Consider the following 19,029-nt stretch of genomic DNA (forward strand, 5'->3'; position numbering starts at 1 on the left):
TTAGGATTGTAACCTTTTTGTTTTTAGATATTAACTTTCACATCACTGCAGAAACTTTCCGACATATTGACGTTTTGTCTGTGCGGTGTGTGTTCGTGGAGGTACGCTGTCGACCTGTCAGCACGATCGTCCTCCAAGTGACTTTGATTTGTTGTGATCTGTCGCCTCTGAATGTGGCCTCGACAGTCAGACAGCAGCTGAAGGATGGCAGATGATGTAACAACACTTTAAAAAATGATCACACTGCTGACGTCTTCTTCTTCTGGACAAACTTCTGGACTGAATTGTTTGTGGAAATACACCGAAATTCTAAAGAAAGCAACACCGTGATTAGAAGAGGAACAAAAACAATGGAGGATTAAAACAGAGTGTCGGGATGTAATGTGCAAGTTATGCAACATTCAAGTGTCTAGACAGCTGGATTTAAATTTAGTTCACGGAATTTTTATGCAGAAATAAAACACTTCAAATCGTCACAGACCCACTTACTCCAGCCTGTACGCTGCAGCTTTTGGTCATCGGTTCCCAAAATATTGATGCAATATGATGAAAACATTCTAAAGTCGTGGTTTAAATGATCAAATGTACCAGTAAATACCAACCTGCATCACACTGTCATCTGATCCATCCATGCATTACTGTAATTGGTCAGCTTCAAAGGAGCCAAATGTGTGCCACTGACCGCCGGCTGGTTTACAATAACTATACATCCACCTGCTTACTGGTTTGTGTTTGTTCTGCTTTCTAACGCAGGCAATTTGGAGCTGCTCATTAACAGATCCTGTCTCTGGACTGTGGGAGGAAACTGACACTGAGCTGCCCAGAAGTGTGAATCTCAGCCTGAATGTGTTGGAGTGTCTGCGTGCGATGGACCAGAGACTTCTCCTGGGTGTTCCCTGCTTCATGTAAGTGCATTCTGGGAAAGGATATTACTGCAAATTGAAATCTAAATGAAATGCTATCAATTAGCAGTGACAGGACCTAAAAGGCATCACTTTAATAACTCCAGTCTGTAGCAGAACTTTTCTTTGAAGGCAGGGATTGTACATTTTAGTTCAGTGTGGGTTTCAGAACCGCCTGGTTCCCGTTAAGTTCTGTGCAAAGACTAAGAGCAGCCAGAGCCTCTGCGGTGCTCTGCAGCTGTCAGGCTGCATCAGTGAGGACTCTCTGATTCCACGGCTTCAAATCCAGAACAGACGCACTGACACATTAAATCCCCCTCTGAAAAAAAAGGGTTCCATGGAGCCACAGCAGGACCAGAGACACTGTGACTCACTCCATCAGGAACACACACACACATCATGTTGATGAGGCCGAACTGTTGGAGGAACTGAGCACAGATTGGAAATGTGATACCCGCTTGCTGTGTGTGTGTAAATCAGAATAGCTCGCAGTGTTCTCCACACGAAACACATTAAAAAACCCAAACCTGATAAAACTGCGAAGACTGCATTTTATTAAGCTGGTTCTCTAAACTGCTTGAGTAATGAAGTCTACTTGTTTACTCATCGCAGGAGTTCTCCACAGCACAGGCTCCCTGAGCAGATACGGCTGTGTGCGGTGTGTAGGTCATTATATCCTCTGATAAATGGAGGTAATCTCCTGATTTAAATGACTTTCCTAGCATTAATAGAATCAGCTTCAGCTCCTTAAATCTATTAAACCACCATCCAAACAGCAGCTCTCTGATGTTGGTATTAGGGCTGCGAGGATTACTCAAGTAATATTCGAGGGCAAAATGACGATGACGATGACTCATTTAGTGACGTCATCGGGGATGATTCTCTCATGGCGTAGCAGGATGGTGACGTTTTTGGGCGCAAGAGGTCCCGGGTTCAAGTTTGTTGCAGCCCTAGTTGGTATCACAACCTGTTGGACTGGCTTACTGCAGACTTTGTGGAGGTTTGACACCTGACCCAGCATCCATCTGTGACATGGTGGTTGTACAAATGCATCCCTGTTTGATGGTCTCATCGTTATTATCAGTAAAATGTGTGTAAACTTTATTTAAAATCAAATTCATCTTGAAAAACAGAGACAAGTCCTGAGGAGTGATAACTTGAAGCAGTTTCGGACTGCGGTGTCATCTCAATAAAGGCTATTTAAAAGCTACAATTACAGGATGTGTGCAGGGTGTCTGAGGTTATACAATAACCGAATTATCTGCCTGCTGACTCACATTAAGTCACACTGAGTGAGACCCTCTAAATGTCTTAAAATGTGAAAAGTAATTGTTGCAGCCCTGGCAGTTTAAAAATGTAGGCGGCACTTCTGGCAGGGCCTTTTTTTGTCCTTTGGCACATTTACCCTGAAAGTAGAACGCAGCCATACAATACACCCTGTTAGACACAAGCATTCATTCCATTAAACTGACAGGAATAGGAAGAAAGAGAGAGAGTGGGTGTGTGGAAAGTACTCCGCCAGCAGACGTGCAGCCTTCAGGAGGAATCAACCTGCACTAAACAGAAAAAAAAACTCCACTTAGCTGAGTCTTCCTGTTTTTAACCCTTCACCTTCAAGACTTTATTTTTAACATAAATTACAGCCACACATTTGGAGATGAGCTGACATGTCTTATATAATCAATCAGTTTGACAGCAAGTCAAAGTTTGTTAATAACTTTAGAGATATTTCTGTTTCAGGTCATTGAATATCTATCAATCATTAAGAAAATAGGCCCACAGCACATTAAATACAGATAAATCTTTTGTGACGTCACACAGATGTGTCAGAGATGTTGGGGTCGATAGTCCTTGTGGCTTCTTAGTTCACCCAAACTCCTGGTTAATCCAAATACAGGAGGAAGTGAAGCCTGAGTGGCACTGAGGCTGAGGTCCCCACCCACCCCTCACTGGAAGTAGTCACCTCCTTAATTAGAGGGGATTTGAAGTCTTATAATTAATAAAAAGGACATTTTAACCTTAGAATCTATGGGGATTGGTTCATTTTGCAGTGAGCCCCTAGAGGCTGTTGCAGTTTTTGACACTTTCACATTGGCATGTGTTTATAGGTGTAAAAGGCCGATGATATCTCATCATAGGACTGATACAGCAGCCAAAGTCCATATTAGGAGGCAGGCGAGCAGTGTGGCAGACCTCCACTCAGACGTCCAGGGTTCGTGTCCCCCTCACACCGGGAGCTGTTTTGTTTTCCCTCAAAACTACTGGCTAAGGCTGGACCTTAAAAAACAGGGTAAGGGTTTGAAAAAAGGCCCATTCTGCCTAGCCATTTTGGGCTACCATGGCAACAATCTCCACCAACATAAACAAACAGGGACGTGGCCAAAGAGGAACACAGAGGCTACACATTTTCTACACAGTTCTTGAGACCTACACAGAGCATTTGGTTCATGTTTTAACTTCAGGCAGTGATTTATTGATCACTGTGTGTTTGTGTGTGTCGTCACTTTTCATCCAGCTTCCTCTCACTTTAACAGACATATATTTAAATATTCAACGCTGCCACTTAAACGCTTCACTTCTATTAAAACAAAGGCCTTTTATCTTCTTTTTTTGGGTTGTAATATTTAATATTTCTGCTTGCTTTATTACATTAGAAGCGCTCTCACAGGAACTTTTCTTCAAAGTGTAACAAAATCCAGAGCTATACTCATTAAATCCCAAATAAGGGGACATGGTTGTTGGCAGCAGCAGCAGCAGCAGCTCTACCTTTGATCTGCTCCTTATTCAGGTCAGAGTGACAGTGAGAGGGCGAGCAGAACATTAACTTTCACTTTACATCAGGCCATCAGACTGAGGCTCAGACTTTCGGGGAGATGTTGGTAGTTTGGAATGTCAAGCAGCCACAGAACTCCACTGAATGCACAAACACAAGCTGCTTTATTTCCACCATCCTCTGAGAAGCAGCAGATAACTTTTAGGAGAGCAGATGTCATTTTTTGGAACATATTCATCACTTTATGCTTTGAGTGATGAATATTTTCCTCACTTATACTCAGAGTAGACGCTTACCTTCAGACTGATGCGGCTGAGTTATTCAGACGTTCATCACAGAGCTGCTGCTCTGACTCATCAGTCCTGTTCCTGCTCTTATCGCTCATTGTTCAGTTGTCTGAACTGAGAGGAGGCAGATTTTAGGAGATGCTTTAAAGTAAACACAGGCTTCAATCTATGGTAATTGGAATCGCCAGAGGAAAAACATTCAGCCTGTTTTATGTAAATGTCTTTTATTTGAGTTTCCACATCCAGGTTCAGACTTTCGCTGCAGTTCTTCTCTTATGTTTAGAACGTGGGGCATGGATGAGGAAAGATGAAAATATACATTTGAACAACTCTCACTTAGCTTTTATCATACAAATCGCAGGTTTTTAGATTAAAAAACAACCATTTGAAGTGGAGCCATTTAAACCACCACCACCAAACTGAAATGAAAATAAACTAAAACAGCTCAGAAAGAAGAGATTTAACTTCTCAAATGTAGTCAGTGAAAAAGCTGCAGGCTAAAAGAGTCATATGAGAATTATTAAACATATTTTCTGTTTGAAATATCTCTTGCTGAAAATGACACAATTAACCGATTGAGGCAGGCGCGTAAAAGCAGCCAATCCGCGTCGTTGCTGCTCGATTGCGCATTGATTCGGGTTGGAGCGTCTCCGCCGGCCACCGCGCTGCTCTCATCAATCTTCCTGACGCGCGGCACCTGTGAGCTTGTATGTGTGTGTGTGTGTGTGTGTGAGACTGTGTGTCATGGATTTTTTTCTAACTTTAAGACATCTGGCCTGAGCAGAGAAACTGTTGTTTTATGATCATCGAAAACATTGATGAGAGTTTTGGAGGAAAAGTGCAACTCGAGGACAGAACAGGAGCGCGCGCTGCTGGACTTCACGTCACAACCAGCTCTTCATGTTGTGTTGTGTGTGTTGTTGTGTGTCTTTTTCCCACCGTGGGAAGAAATGCTGCCGTGTCCCAATAAAGGAATAAGTCAGTAACAACAGGCATCATCAGGATCGATCGACCAGGTGCCTCAGGTCTCTAAACTGGATCCTACTGCGCGCATCGATTAACGGATTTGACTGATCACCTCCAGACACCCTCAGAGGTAAGAGTTGTGGAAATCAGCAATAAATCGGATTCAGTGGGAAATAAATAGAAGCTTATTATTAGAGCGCATTGATGGTTTTTTCCCTGTGTGCTCCCCTCAGGCGCGCACCTGTTGTTTGGCTTTGATCAGTACGCGCACTCACGGGAGTCTGCTGCAGTTTTATGTGTGTCAGCAGATGGTCAAAAGTGTGTTTTTTTTGCAGCATAAAGATTGTCTTACTGTTGACATGCTTAACATACACAGTGTAGAAGAAACGCATTTTGCAGCGTTTGAATCCATCAGTCACTCAGACGGTCTAATCAGGGTGCATCACTAACGCCTGTTGGTGATGAGCTGTTGCACAGAGGATGACAGGCAGCTCACGGAAAGTGTGTGTGTGCGTGTGTGCGTGTGTGTGTCGGGGGTCGATGTGATGTAGGCTTTTGGAGCTGTTCGGACCCCCTGCTGGGATGCCGCCCCCTCCTCCATCACCACATTTGCGCGCACCCTTGCTCCACACGGTGGCGCACGCAGTTAAAAGGGCGCGCTGTCTTCAAGATAGGTGTGTGTGTGTGTGTGTGTGTGTGTGTGTTGCGCCTTCACAGCATCCCCGCGTTGACCTGCAGAGCGCACTGTACGCTTAATCCAGTGAGTGTTCAAACACGCACAGTAGTCCTTCCACCTCGGCTGTCAGTCTCCTTCTCTGCCTCTGTCTGTCTTGTCAGCTCCTGCTGTCTGCACCCCGTCCTTCTCGTCCGCCTCCTGTCTGACTCTTTCCTTCTGTGTACTGTGTGAGCGCAGCCGCAGGCAGGCAGGGCTGAGTCTGTCATTGGGACTCACTAATGAGCCCTCCACTCAGTTTCCCCATGTGCAGGAATGTTTGCACTGGAGAGTGAGTGAGAGAGCATAGAGGGGGAGAGAGGGAGTTACAGAGAGGGAGGGAGGGAGGAATGAGTAAGGAGCCAAGGAGTGTGAGAGGAGCTGCTGTACCTGCTGCTCTCACTGCTCAAATATTAACAACGGATTTCTGGGAACTGATGCTGCTGCTCTGGGACGAGCCCAAACTGTGGAGGCAGCCGGGCTCAGAGGTCTGTGGACAGGCAGTGTGCTGCTGCTGCTGCTGCTGCTGCTGCTGGAGGCACAACTGCATCTAAAAGAGTCTGATGGAGGAGGAGGTCACAGAGCCCGATCCTCAGACAGTGGAGCCCTCTGGCATGCTACACTCGGAGGTAAACGGAGACTTGCCGGGCAACCCGTGCCTGAGGGAAGGGACAGTGGACGTGATGGAGAGTCCGACAAGGGAGCCTGTTGTGCTGCAGTTCCCTACAGAGTACAGCCACAGCCAAGAGTGTGGGTAAGAATCAAAGGAAATGAGTCTGTTGCTGCAGGAGGCAGCTGGGATTGTGTGCAGAGAGGTGGCACTCGTGTGGGACACTCCCGTCCTTTGAGTCCGGCTTTTGCAGTGACTGTATGATGGATCTCGTCTGCACCCAGCTGTCTGCATTTTCAGGCACCTTGTGTGGCTGGAAAGTCATTTAACTATCGATTGCTCTCACAGAAAGTCCAGGCGTGTTCCATTGATTCACTGTGACACTTTTCACGTCATTGTTTACATGCGGGGGATGAATTCTGTTGCACAGATCAGGCGGTGACAGCTGGATGATCAGCAGCAGCTGGCAGTCAATTCATCTTAATTTTTGAGATGCTAGCTGCTTTGTTTTTATTTCTGTTTGTTATGATATTGTCAAAAACTCACAAATTCTTGATTATTATTATGATAGTAGCCATCAGAGAGCAGGCTGCCTCTAGAGGGGAGTTAAAATGTGACCAGAATACAAAGCTCTAACCCGACGTTTGGCGTCTTCTGTGACTGAGAACTTGTTACTGTGTGTTTGTCTTCTGGTGGAAACTTTTCGTATTCTGCTAACATGGCCACACCTCAGTCTGTGATGTCACTTCAGGTGTTTTTGCAGATGTGTCTGACAGAGGATCTGTCCTCGTGCTTGTTGTTATCGCAGTTCAGGAGAAGAGAGTCCAACTCATCAGGAAACACTGACTCTCCTCCACCTTGTAAGGGAAAGGACTTCCGGCTGCGTCGTTTTCTCACTCATGTCACTGTATCACTGGCTTTTTGTGCTGCTGGTACACGGTGTCCTGCTCTGGTCCTCCCCTCCTTTTTAGTATCAGTCCATTGCTATTGGCTGTAGTGCTGCAGGGTCTGATGTAAGAAATTGCCATCTGGCCTCCTTGTCATGCAGAAAGCTGTGAGTAACGCTGTGCTCTTTTCATCAGGTTGCACTCTCTTCAAGAGTCGAGCCTCGGTGCCGAGGACTGACTGGTCTGGCTCTCTGGTGCGATCACTCAAGTCGATTAGTCATTTCTTATAGAAGGAGAGAGAAGTGGAGCTCAAGCTTAAGCACAAACAACACATTTGACATTATAATATGTGGCAAATTGGGGTTGTCCCTTCATTATTTGGGATTTCAGGAAACATTTTGAAGATGGAAGAAGGACGGAAGTTTATCCTCCATCCCTTCACTTAATTAAGGACTTTTTTAATGGCGGCTGCATAATTACAGCTTCCTGCTTCTTCCGTCAGTGTTAGAGGGTTTTAATTAGTCATGTCATCTTTGTCTCATCCCTGAAGTGTCAGTACATGTAGTGCCTTCTCTGTAAGGCGTGCACACAACTTTAGCGCAGGTGGTTTTCATTTATGTCTGCTGTGACTGGGCTTCTTTCTGCTCTGACCCAACAACACTGGAAAGACTCAAAAAGTGCTCAGATGAGGCCGTAATGTTTTGCCGGCTGTCATCTTGACATGCTGCGTGTGTGATAGGAAGATCAGAAAAACGCTCTGAATGGACTTACAACATTCTGATTGTACATCTTCAGACTCTAGTGCAGCCATCCTCCGTGAGTCATTTTTTTTGGTCTTGTAATCACAGTGATCCATCACAGAACTAACAGAAATCTGCTGCTGCTGCAGTCTGCTGAATGTTTTCTATTTTACAAAGGATTCAGTACAGTTCAGTTTTTAGATGTTGTTGTTGCAGACACCGTTTTCTCATCAGGAGAATATGGCCAAGAAGCCATCGGTGTGTGTCTGATGTGATAGATTGTAGCCATAGAGAGAGATGGGAGTGTTGCACCTTGTAAAATCAGCCCGTCATCACAAGGAACACATAATGCAAGGTCCAGGTTTGCAAACAACCACTGTGCACATATCTGCCGCCTGCATGATGCGTTAGCATAGTGGACGAAAATTGCATTTAAAGTGTGTGTTGAATAAGTTTATGAGTTTATTTGTGCAGATGTGTTGCCCTAAAATGTGCTCAGCACTGTAAAAAGATCGGTTTTAATGTAAACCATGTGTGGAAACATTATTCTTGCATCTGTCTCCAGCATCATGGGGAAAAAAGTCTGGAGCAAGGTGACTTCAGCCTCAGGTTCAGATGTGTCGTTCTGACTATTCTGCTAAACTATGTCATATCTGGATCAATTGTCAATCAAATGATAATGTGTGAGTCTGCTTTGTTTATGTAAGTTTTCTAGGTTGTAAACAGTTGTTTATGTGACCATGACTCATGAAGAAAGCACCAGTGTAAATTAGGGCTGCAACAACTAGTCGACTAATAGTAGATGTCAAAATTTGTTCGGGTCATTAGTGATGTCATCGCATGGCATGCAAGTGTAACGCATCTGCAGCAGGTAATGGTTCTGTGGCTTGTGGAGTAGCGGGGTGATTGGCGGTTTGGGTGCAAGAAGTTGTGGGTTTGAAATAGGGCTGCAACGATTACTCAAGTACTCGAGTAATATTCGAAGGCGGCCTAAAGCAGGTATCCGCCTGCTGCCAGATGCAGCCGTATCTATGGAAAAACTATGACATTTATGTGTGATCCGAGTACTAATAGTAATCACAAAAATAATCCGCAAGTATCCGAGTATCAACAATACTTGTTTGTTGCAGCCCTAGTTTGAAACCAGGATGAGCCCTGTGGCAAATTGTTATGGAGGGGACCAGTACAACCTGGAAGTCAGGTTTTAATTGGTGGAGGTACTACTGGGCCTTAGGTAAAGATCATCCCAAACTCTTGAAACCTTTTTGAATCTTTTCAGTTACCATGGCGACAAGTCCAGCCCCCTTTAAACACATAAAGATGCGGCCGGAGAAAAATACACACCTGTTCCGCTTGCAATGACTGAAACATCAGGTTACATTTCCCAGTGAGGGCAGACGGCTCCATACAGTCCAGTGTGCAGAGACACCGTTTGGCCTCAGATTTGTCGCATGTTCAGGAATCATCAGGGCAACGCGGTCGCCTCCTGTGATTAAATACCACAGGTCCAATCACGGCTAGTGCAGCCATCAACTGTATTCTGTCAATTCAGACTCTGTCCTTGAGCCAGACACCGACTCCCGACTACACTCGCTGACTGAAAGTCACTTTGTGTAACAGCATCAGCTAATGGCCCCAACCTAACGTAAAACTTGAGTTACTGTCCTATAAAAGCAGGGCAGGTTTCATCTGCTTTTACTGTCACATTCATGGGACATTTTACAGATTCTTCAGTTATTCTTGTGCAAAAAGTACTTTGACACTAGATGGCACGCAGTCCATTCAAATGCAACGAGTAAAACAATTAGTTAATTTGCCTTTGGACTCATGTGATCAGTTTGGTTCAGACTGAAGTCGTCAGTGTGGCCTTTGGTGACCTCACTTTACTGCAGTGAAACCAGCTGTTGGGTCTTTTGCATTGAACATTCGTGTTGAGTAAAATCCTGAGGCACCACTCTGTGATCTTATCTTTAAGCTTTTCTTGGGCTTATTTTTATCACAGGCGATCTGAGTATTAAATCCTCGCCTCCTATCTGTGTTTAGCTGACACATCACAAGGGAGCATGTGAGGAGGAACAAAAAGTGGAAGTGGTCAAGGATTTGTTGATCACATCCTGATTTAAAGTAATGACTGTATGTTGCACTGTTCCTGAGGGGCGAGCTGGCTCCTTCAGCTGAGACCCTGATCAATTTAATCAAGCGTAATGAGGCTGCGAGCAGCTCTGTCCTGAAGCGTCCTCCTGAGGGGCGTAAGATCAGGTGCTTTACGTTATCTCACAGCTCATTGTCTGCATTAATAAACCTTACATGATAGTGAGATACGGCAGTGAAACCTCATCTGTGCCACGTACTCTGTTCCACACGTCAAACTGTCGGCCTGTGTGTGTGTGTGTCGTGTTCTCCTTCAAAGCAGTGAATGGCTGTACAGCGTTACAGAAGATGTTCTGCACTTTGAAGGATTTTCTCAAAGAGTCCGAGCGGCAGTGAGGATTCTGCCGGGATAAGAATCCCACTGAATTAACATGCATGTTCAGTTAATCAATGACATCAGAAGGAACATGTGAGGAGGAGAGTGGGAGGAAGTCAAGGGATCTGTGGCTGCAAGCGGTGCGGACGTGAACAGAGTCTGAAGCTCGTGTTTATTGGTGGTTTTTGGTGTTCTCTGTCTTTTAAACTTTATTTATAGCAGAGAGAGAGACTCCAAATTATTCTGTGCAAAGATATATGATGTTTGTTTGTTGGCCCCTATTTTCTTTCAGTGTGATGAGCCCTCTGGGCCACCATAGATTCCTCTGATTTGAAAAGTGTTAGGTTGTTTCTTGAAGCCAGTGCAGCGAGCAACACTCATGGATTCTGCCTAATTTCTCTATGCTATTGCATCATCAATATTGAGTACCGTACATGATTTTAAAGTAGTGACCATCGCTTTTCCTGATGCATTGTGGGATACATTGAGTCCATCATAGGGTTTGATGACTCTCTTTGTATATTTAGATAGCACTACAGAATGGTGTCCTCTTCTTCTTCTGGTCTTCCATGACATGTCAGCGGGAAAAACCTTTGTGTTTTTGTTAAGTTCTTCTTCAAACCGATGCAATAATTAGCTGTATTTACCATTAATTATATGGAAAAATAAAGCTACAGTGTTTTAAAAGTACAGAAAGGTTCGAGCAAAGCAGCCGTAGACCGCTGGGCGTTAGGACGTGAGCACACACTCACATATTTCTCCACACAGGTGAGTCTTGTGCTTCACACTTTAATGTCATTAACCTGCTGCAAATACCAGAATAAAAACCTTGACAGCACGTAAAAAACACACAGAAAACAGGTCTGACATTTAGTCAAAATGGCGCCAGCTGGGATGAAGTTCTGTGTGTTTGACAGAAGTGAAGGTCATACAGGAGTAGTTCACGGACCATTGGAAAATACAAAATCCAATGATTCTTTCAGTGATAGATGGTCTGTTTTTGGTGGAACACACATTTTTCTAACCCGTCAGCAGGTTTGGGCTGCAGAGGGTTAAAGTCCACGCCAACGTTTCCATTGTCTTTTTGCAGTGATTGCAGCTCAGTTTTGTTTGTTTTTGCTGTGAGTTTGTGCGTGTTTGTCTATTTGCATGCATTCTCTTACATGTAAGTGTGTTGAGCTCTCTGGGTGGGTATTTCTAATTCACTGAAATCATCAACATCTCAGATTTATCTAAGAGTAGATGGGTTTTATAGGTTTATAGGCTTCCTCCCACATTCTAAAGACGTGCTTGTTAGGTCTATTGGTGACTCTAAATGGCCCCGGTGGTGTGATTGTGAGTGGTTGTTTGTCTGTGAATGTTGCCCTGTGATGGACTGGTGACTTGTCCAGGGTGTACCCCGCCTCTCACCCGTAGTTAGCTGGAATAGGCTCCAGCTCCCTCTCTCTCCCCTGTGACCCTGCACTGCAGGACGAAGCGGGTTCAGCTGATGATGGATGGATGGATGGATGGATGGATGGATGGATGGATGTCAATAACATCACCAGCTTCCTGTGTGTCCTCCTCAGTGCTGATTAGTGTGAGCGATTAGTCTTGTAACCAGTGTCAGAAACGTGACCAAACAGAGACAGTACAGGAGTTTGTGCTTCGTCCATCTTTCTCTCCACTCTGCATTTTAAAACTCTTTCCAAAACAAGTCATACATTTATTTGATATCCTCAGTCTGCTCCTGTAATGAAATGCATGTAAATTCCGGGTCTGCATGGTAAATCACTCTGATCAATATTTCCCCAAACAGCAGAGGACTCAGGATAAGTGCACACAGCTGCGTCAAACCAGCTGACAACAGGTGGCTTGGCTGCTTAAGATAAAGTGGAAACAGCAGACAAGAGGGATGATTGTAATATTCGGAACGACAGCTGAGCGATGGCTGAATAATTGATGAATTAGGAAATGAAAAATCCTGACATTACATGCGAGAGCAGGCGTACAGCTGCAGACGTGTTGATGTGCACGCTTACTGAAGTGACAAACAAGAAAGATGCAGCGGCTGTGAGAACAGTGAGAGGAGCCGACACACAAACAAACCAAACAAAATATTTCAGTTGAACTTAGTGAGAAATTTAAAGGAAAGTGAAGAGAAATGTGTGTTTGATTTATGAGGTAAAAGGTCTTAATGTTCTTTACTCTCTGTGTCTTTTATCTTTTATTACAACAGTTTGTTTCTAACAGAGCTATAAACCTTAGGACACAAAAAAAATGTTTTGCTTGCTGATAAAGTACAGAAGTCAGTGTCAGTGTGCTTAGAAGTAAAAGGAGCACACACAGTGGTGAAACAAAAATCTTAAAAACTTAACTTGCAGTAACTATTATTGGCAGTAAAGTCATTTCAGACCTTCTTATTTTGCAGGAACGTGGTCAGGATGGTCTCACCCTGTGCTGCCGTATGAAGGATAATAAAGCCCTTTTGTCATCAGTTGTTATGTGACGCTCCTCTGGAGTCTTAAGTGCTGTAGATGCTGAAGAGAGCGTCAGTCGAGAGAGACTTGATCACCCGCTGTTAGTCTCTCCGCTGCAGTCGATGCATCGAAGGAGATGCATCACATCTATTCTAGCACTAGGTCACAACCAAGCTGCATCAGTCTACCGACCAGACTGGGCGGCCAGGAAGTCAGACACCAGAACAGCAGAAATAAAATACCAAGCTTGGACTCGGGCTTGTGAAAGCCCCTGTCATTCACTTCAATCATGCAGCTTTGACATCGCTGCACCCGCTGGTTGATGTGAAGTCCAGCTGCATGTCAATCATCCTTTTAACATGAACATGTTCCTTGTCTAAAAACAGAATCAGAATAATATATGAATGATGAAAGCTTCACTGGCGACAAAAGATGAGCTGTAAAAAGGTGTCGGAGCAACCCTCCTCTTCCTCAGGCTTAAATGTGAACATCACTTGATCCATGAACAATGATTCTTTTGATTCTTTTGCACGTGTCATCTGCAGCACTAACGGAAAACAGTTTGCAGGCAGTTAGAGCCACATGTTGTAAAGAGCTAAGCTTTGTGACGGCCATTTTCCAGCTTTGGGAATAGTATTATAGATATTATGAAGCAGGGGAACGATCACTGCCCCTAATGGAAAGTTTAATTTTTCACTTTACCAGAATAATTTCTTTCCCTGAGCTCTGAGGGGACGAATAATACTCATATTATACTTTTAAAAAAGAACACTTCTAGGCTCTGTAGCCGAAGCTGCACAACAAGCACCTGACACACGCTGTAGCTGTTTATCAGAGCTGATAGCAGGAGGCTTACAACACTAACACCCAGACACTCAGCAGCAGCAGCCTGAGTTTATTTCACTCGGCGCACGTCGTCAAAGCTTCTCATGTGACTCTGCAGGCGGATTAAAGTTCAGCTGTTAAAGAGAATCCAGTGCTCCAGCGTGGCTTTGGTGTGATATCTCAAGGTTCTTGTTCCAGCTCAGAAACATCTCAAAGCGCTCATCTCGATGGAATCCAATTAGACGGCAGGAATCAGGCCTTCTCATCTCTCTCTGTTCTTATTTTCCTCCACTGCCCTTCAGCATTAATTTATAGAATAATTAATTGCCTCACACTCATTTTTGCACATACAGTACACACACACACACACACACACTCTCACTACATTTACCTCTTGTATACCAGTCCCCATCATTGTGTGACTTCCCATTACTGAATGAGTTCCGCTTCATTTCTGGATCTCGATTATGTTCTGCCCTTTGGATGTTTAATTTGTTTTAGTGTCGCAGACGAGCCGACCGTCTTCCTGTAGCTGATCATGCTCCCTCTCTCTCTCTCTCTCTCTCTCTCTCTCTCTCTCTTTGGGTTTCTGAACCTCAGAGGTTGATTCTCATCACTTTATTTTTTTGAGTGGCTGATGTGAATCCCACAGGTCTCATGTGACCTTTTCATCAGTGTTACTAATAAATAAGTAATCACCCAAAGCTTCTTCCTGTAACCGTGTCCTTGTGTTGTCTCTCAGGGAGAAGATGCCGTTCCACCATGTGACGGCAGGCCTGCTCTACAAAGGGAACTACCTGAGCCGCTCGCTGTCCGACAGCGACAGTGACGTGCTAGCCAGCATCTCTGTGGAGGAGCTTGATGGTAAGGCTTCAGGCTGCAGTCCTTCCTCAAAGGACAGCAGCTCGCTCCACATTCATATATTCAGAAGGCAGCGTGCATCTATACACGACAGCGGACTAAGGTTCTTATTTCTACGAGTATCTAAACCGCTAGCGGTTGATATTTCTGTTCATCATTCTGTAGAGGAGATTGTCTGGAATATGGGCAAATATATGGGCATCATCATCACCATCTGACTTGATCAGATGATGACAGCATCCAGAAATACAGTCAATATCGGTAAGGTATGAGGAGACGATTGTTATTATGATCAAACTCTTTGTTACACAAACAAGCTGCAGAGGGATCAGGGTGTGTGGGCTTTGTAGATATTTGAACCACCTCACTTTAAAGACAGGAGCTCCTTCAGTATTAGACGCACGCCGCCTTCTGCACAGTGACTCAGTTACTGGACGTTCAATAGAAAATGGTTCCCGTTGAGATCGCTGACAATATGGTGTTTGAATTTTCTCAACATCTGGAAGGAAACAATGATACTGTATCATTTAGTATCACAAGCCAGGTTCCAGATAGAGACCATATATCAGACACAGAGCAGGCTGATGTCTCCAGAACTTCTCACACCGAAACCATAACGATGGAAATATAGTCACGATAGCTCAGCGTTGGTCAGACTGCATGACTGTGCCTGCCCCAAAATAAATTCCCATTTAATTTGACGTTTCTGTCGTGATCTCTGGGTACTTCTGAGGTGCTCTGGTTTTGTCTTAGCTTTGGTATATAGTATGTTTCTTTGGTTAGTTTACATGGCGTCATTTGGTTTGGATGTCTTCTTTGAACTTTTATTTTGAAAGCCAACTTTCCCAGAGACCTGTCTGTCTTGCTTCTTCTTGAAAACCAAAACAAAAGCAGAGCACAAAATCAAGCATTTTAACAGAAGACATAGAATTAAGCAGAGAACAGGACCCTTTTGGCACCGACTGTCTGATGAGGACATATTAAATGATCCATTCTGCCTTTTTGTGCTTTTGGAAAGTTCCTCTCTAAAGTGTAAAAATAAGACAAAAATGAAAATACTTGGACCTCGAGCATGATGCTGCATACAGATCATTATGAAGCCACTGCAGCTTTTTGTTTCGTTCCGCTTCACGCCAGCTTTAGAAGGTTACAGCACCACAAGCAAAATAAAAGTTTAAGACGGCTCCGTCTGAAACTGAGAAGCAGCAGCGATGTCGAGGACCCAGGAGATATTTGAAGGTATATTGTTAACAAAAACCAAAGGTAATGAAGCAGAGGAGAAGAGGAGCAGCACAGCCAGTGGCAGGGGTTTATGGTGAATCATACTTTTTATAGACAAGGATCCATAATCTGCTGAATGTTTTTCCACTTAGTGGTAAAGATAGGATTTTCTTTTAGGAGACGGATGCACATCCAGCTCGCTTCAGTCACAAAGACCATACAGTGCTACAAAACCAGCAGTGTGCGCCGAGCTAACAAAACACAGTAATGCATTATTCTGAGCATAGCTTATCTCTGCAGGAGCATTCGCGCTCTGCTGCTCCGTCTGAGCCCTCTGTTTATGAATCCCTTGTTTTGGAGTCTGTCTGAGAGTAATCACCCGGGCCTGTACAACACAAACCTGATCAATAACAGTCTGCCAGAGTCAGCAGTGGCAGCCTCACTTAGCAAACAAACTACACCTCCAAAATATGAATCCATTGATGCAACATTAAGCTGCCGCCTGGAAAATTGGCAGTGCTTTCTCGTGGTAATGGCCCGGTACTCCATCAGGGTTGAGTTTTAATATGCATGAAGGAATTTTCAGGGTATGAATTGCTCATTGCTGTTTCAATGGGTTGATGTTGTTTGGTGAATAAGAAATGGCTCGTGGTTGGAGGGTCCTCAGAAAGTCCACAGAAAACACAGAGGCTGACTAATAACCTGCCAGCAGTGTTAATGCTGCATTTCCACCTGCAGCCTGAAGGACACTCGCCTGGACAATTGAAGTCAGCAGAAGGAGAAATGAATCACATGACTGCTGCCTAATGTCCAAAATCAGTCAAAGCTGTTTTTCCACTGATGTCTGTTTAACAGTGGCCATAACACACACATATATATTTATATATATATGTGTGTGTTATGGCACAAAATGGGGAAAAATGTTTGTTCATATATTATTAAGTTTTAAATATATTCATGAATTTACAGAGATGTGAGCCCCACAGTGAAAGTAAACAACATTAGAAAAAAACATGTAAAAATATTAAGCCCCAAAGTGTTAAAGAAAATATTATTTCCGGACTATAAGTTGCACTTTTTTCCTCCTTTGGCTGGGTATGCGACTAATACTCAGGTGCGACTTATATATGAAAAAATATACATTAGTTAGCCGTGTGTCCTGACGTCCCATTACAGATATAATGGCAGCTGTTCTGTCCCTCTCCTGACGGTTCTCCGCCACCTTCAGCTTGTCCACACTTTGCATTCCGAGCATAGGTGACGCGCTAGTTCATGGAACGCGTGCTTGCAGCTGAGCCGATATGTCGCTAATTCCAGACAGCTATATGAGCACACAGCAGTCTGCCTTTTACTCATTTACAGGATGTTTATAAGAATTTCTGTGCGGTGAAGCTAATTATTTCTCCACGTGAGAACTTGTTCAAATGCATGTGTCTCACTCTCAATGCCCTGCAGCCGCACCACTTTAAGTTAGGAGGAATTCAGGAGGCAACGTTACGCTAAAAACGTAGTGATTTACGCTGGCCCGCTGGTGCGACTTTTACTCCAGTGCGACCTATAGTCCGGAAAATACGGTATTATTATCTTAAAGTGAACATATGAATGTGTGATGAATGACAGTCATGATCATTTTTGTACAATTGATGGAGGTGAAACTGCATCATCCATCTTTATATACAGTCTGGATATTCTTTTACACTAAAATACCCTTAAACATTGACAAGTTCACTTTTTCATGAAGGTGGCCAAAGTTAGAAATATGAAAGGACAAAAACACTTTTATTATTAGGACGTCCAGATCCGATCATGTGATTGGAAATCCGGCCTGATTTTGTGGTTTCAGACTCGATCGGAATCAGACGTTGCCTCCCGATCAGGACTTAAATATATGTATTAGAGCTATCAATGACTCTCTGGCTCGTAGTCTAGGGGTTTGATTGTCGCTCTGGGTGAGAGAGGTCCTGGGTTTAAGACTCGGATGAGCTGTTTCCTTCGCGAAATTTCCCAGTTTGGAGATGGATGATGTATTTTGTGCGTCAATGCGTTAGGATGTATTGTGGCCGTGGTGATGGGTAGTTGGTGCAACGGCAAGTGCTCCTCTCAACACAATCACACAATAAAAAGGCGAGGAGAGAAAAAAAGGTGCAGGACAGCACAGCCAAGATTGCACAAATGATCGCAATGAGTGACCTGCCATTCGCATTGTAGAGAACCCTAAAAGTATCGGATCGGGACTCGTTATCAGCAGATACTCAAAATCAAATCACTTGGACTCAAACGCATAAAAACCTGATCGGGACATCCCTAATTATTAGAGTTTGTTTTGTGTTTTATAATTAATTCTATGAATAATTGTGATGATGTTCACTGGTCTGGATTATTAGAGAGATTATTCAGTGTATGTTCCACATTTTACACTTTAAACCTACGTGCTACATGCTACTATAGTCAAATTATCGTGGAAACTATGAGACATTAGTGATGATGGTGCAGTCACACATTAGGAAACAGTGATGGCTGTTTGTGCTCCCAGTTCTTTTGTGTGAAACATCCTCCTAATAACCCCAAAAAGACCAACAAGCTTCACCAGGTGCTGCTGAAAATAGCCTCTCAGGTCTGTGATTACAACCACATGCAAGTCTGCCTCCTAATCCAGTCCCCGACGCAGCCTCCACATTCTGCACATTCAACACTTCTGCTTCACAATATTTAAAGAGGCGATTTACTGTGTTTGTCCAGGGCCATTAAAGAAAGCCTGCGACAGTGGGCAGAGCTGTCACATGGCTGCCAGCTTGGAATCAGTCAGCTGTTAATGTCTCACATCTCAGGAGAGGCAGCAGCAGAGAGTCCTTCACAGAGAGCTGCTGTGTTTATCTGCAACAGTTTCCTTAATGTGATCCTGATTTCTGATCTTACAGACAAACCTGACCGGTGTTTGTGTGTACGTGCATCACAGCCACGAGAAATATAACACCATGTGCATAATTTCCCGCTTGTTCTGACTCAGACTGTAAATAAATATGGATGAACCTTCATTGATGGCATCCATTTTGAGTCTCTGTGCCCAGGAGCTCAGGAGCTGCCATCATGGCGATGAGACGCATCACGATGGCAGCTCCTGCTGCTGGTTGTTTTGTCACTTAGCCCCCGTTCACACTGAAGAAAGTCAATCCAGCTAGATTAGGATTAAATCCGGATAGCCTTTAAATTGGATACGTTCAGACCTACTTTCAAATCTCACACGTGTCTGCGCTTAATCCAGTTTAATCCATCTTAATCCGGCTTCTTTGTTGTGCTCCAAACCGCTAGGTGGCACCTC

The 19,029-nt window shown here is 44.1% G+C and overlaps 1 protein-coding gene across 2 annotated transcripts in view; it reads left to right on the plus strand.

Moving 5' to 3' along the window:
* caln1 (calneuron 1) overlaps positions 1–19,029 on the plus strand; it is a 56,980-nt gene that overhangs the window by 2,487 nt on the left and 35,464 nt on the right. The window contains exons 3-4 of one of the 2 annotated variants that reach the window (XM_028419840.1): positions 754–905; positions 14,371–14,492. In XM_028419840.1, coding sequence (XP_028275641.1) covers positions 868–905; positions 14,371–14,492 — 160 coding nt within the window. In that variant the 5' untranslated portion in view covers positions 754–867. Of the gene's footprint in view, positions 1–753; positions 906–6,076; positions 6,395–14,370; positions 14,493–19,029 lie in introns of those variants that run through there. The other variant, XM_028419839.1, reaches the window with a different exon arrangement.

Source organism: Parambassis ranga, chromosome 13 (assembly GCF_900634625.1).
Source record: "Parambassis ranga chromosome 13, fParRan2.1, whole genome shotgun sequence".
NCBI lineage: Eukaryota > Metazoa > Chordata > Actinopteri > Ambassidae > Parambassis > Parambassis ranga.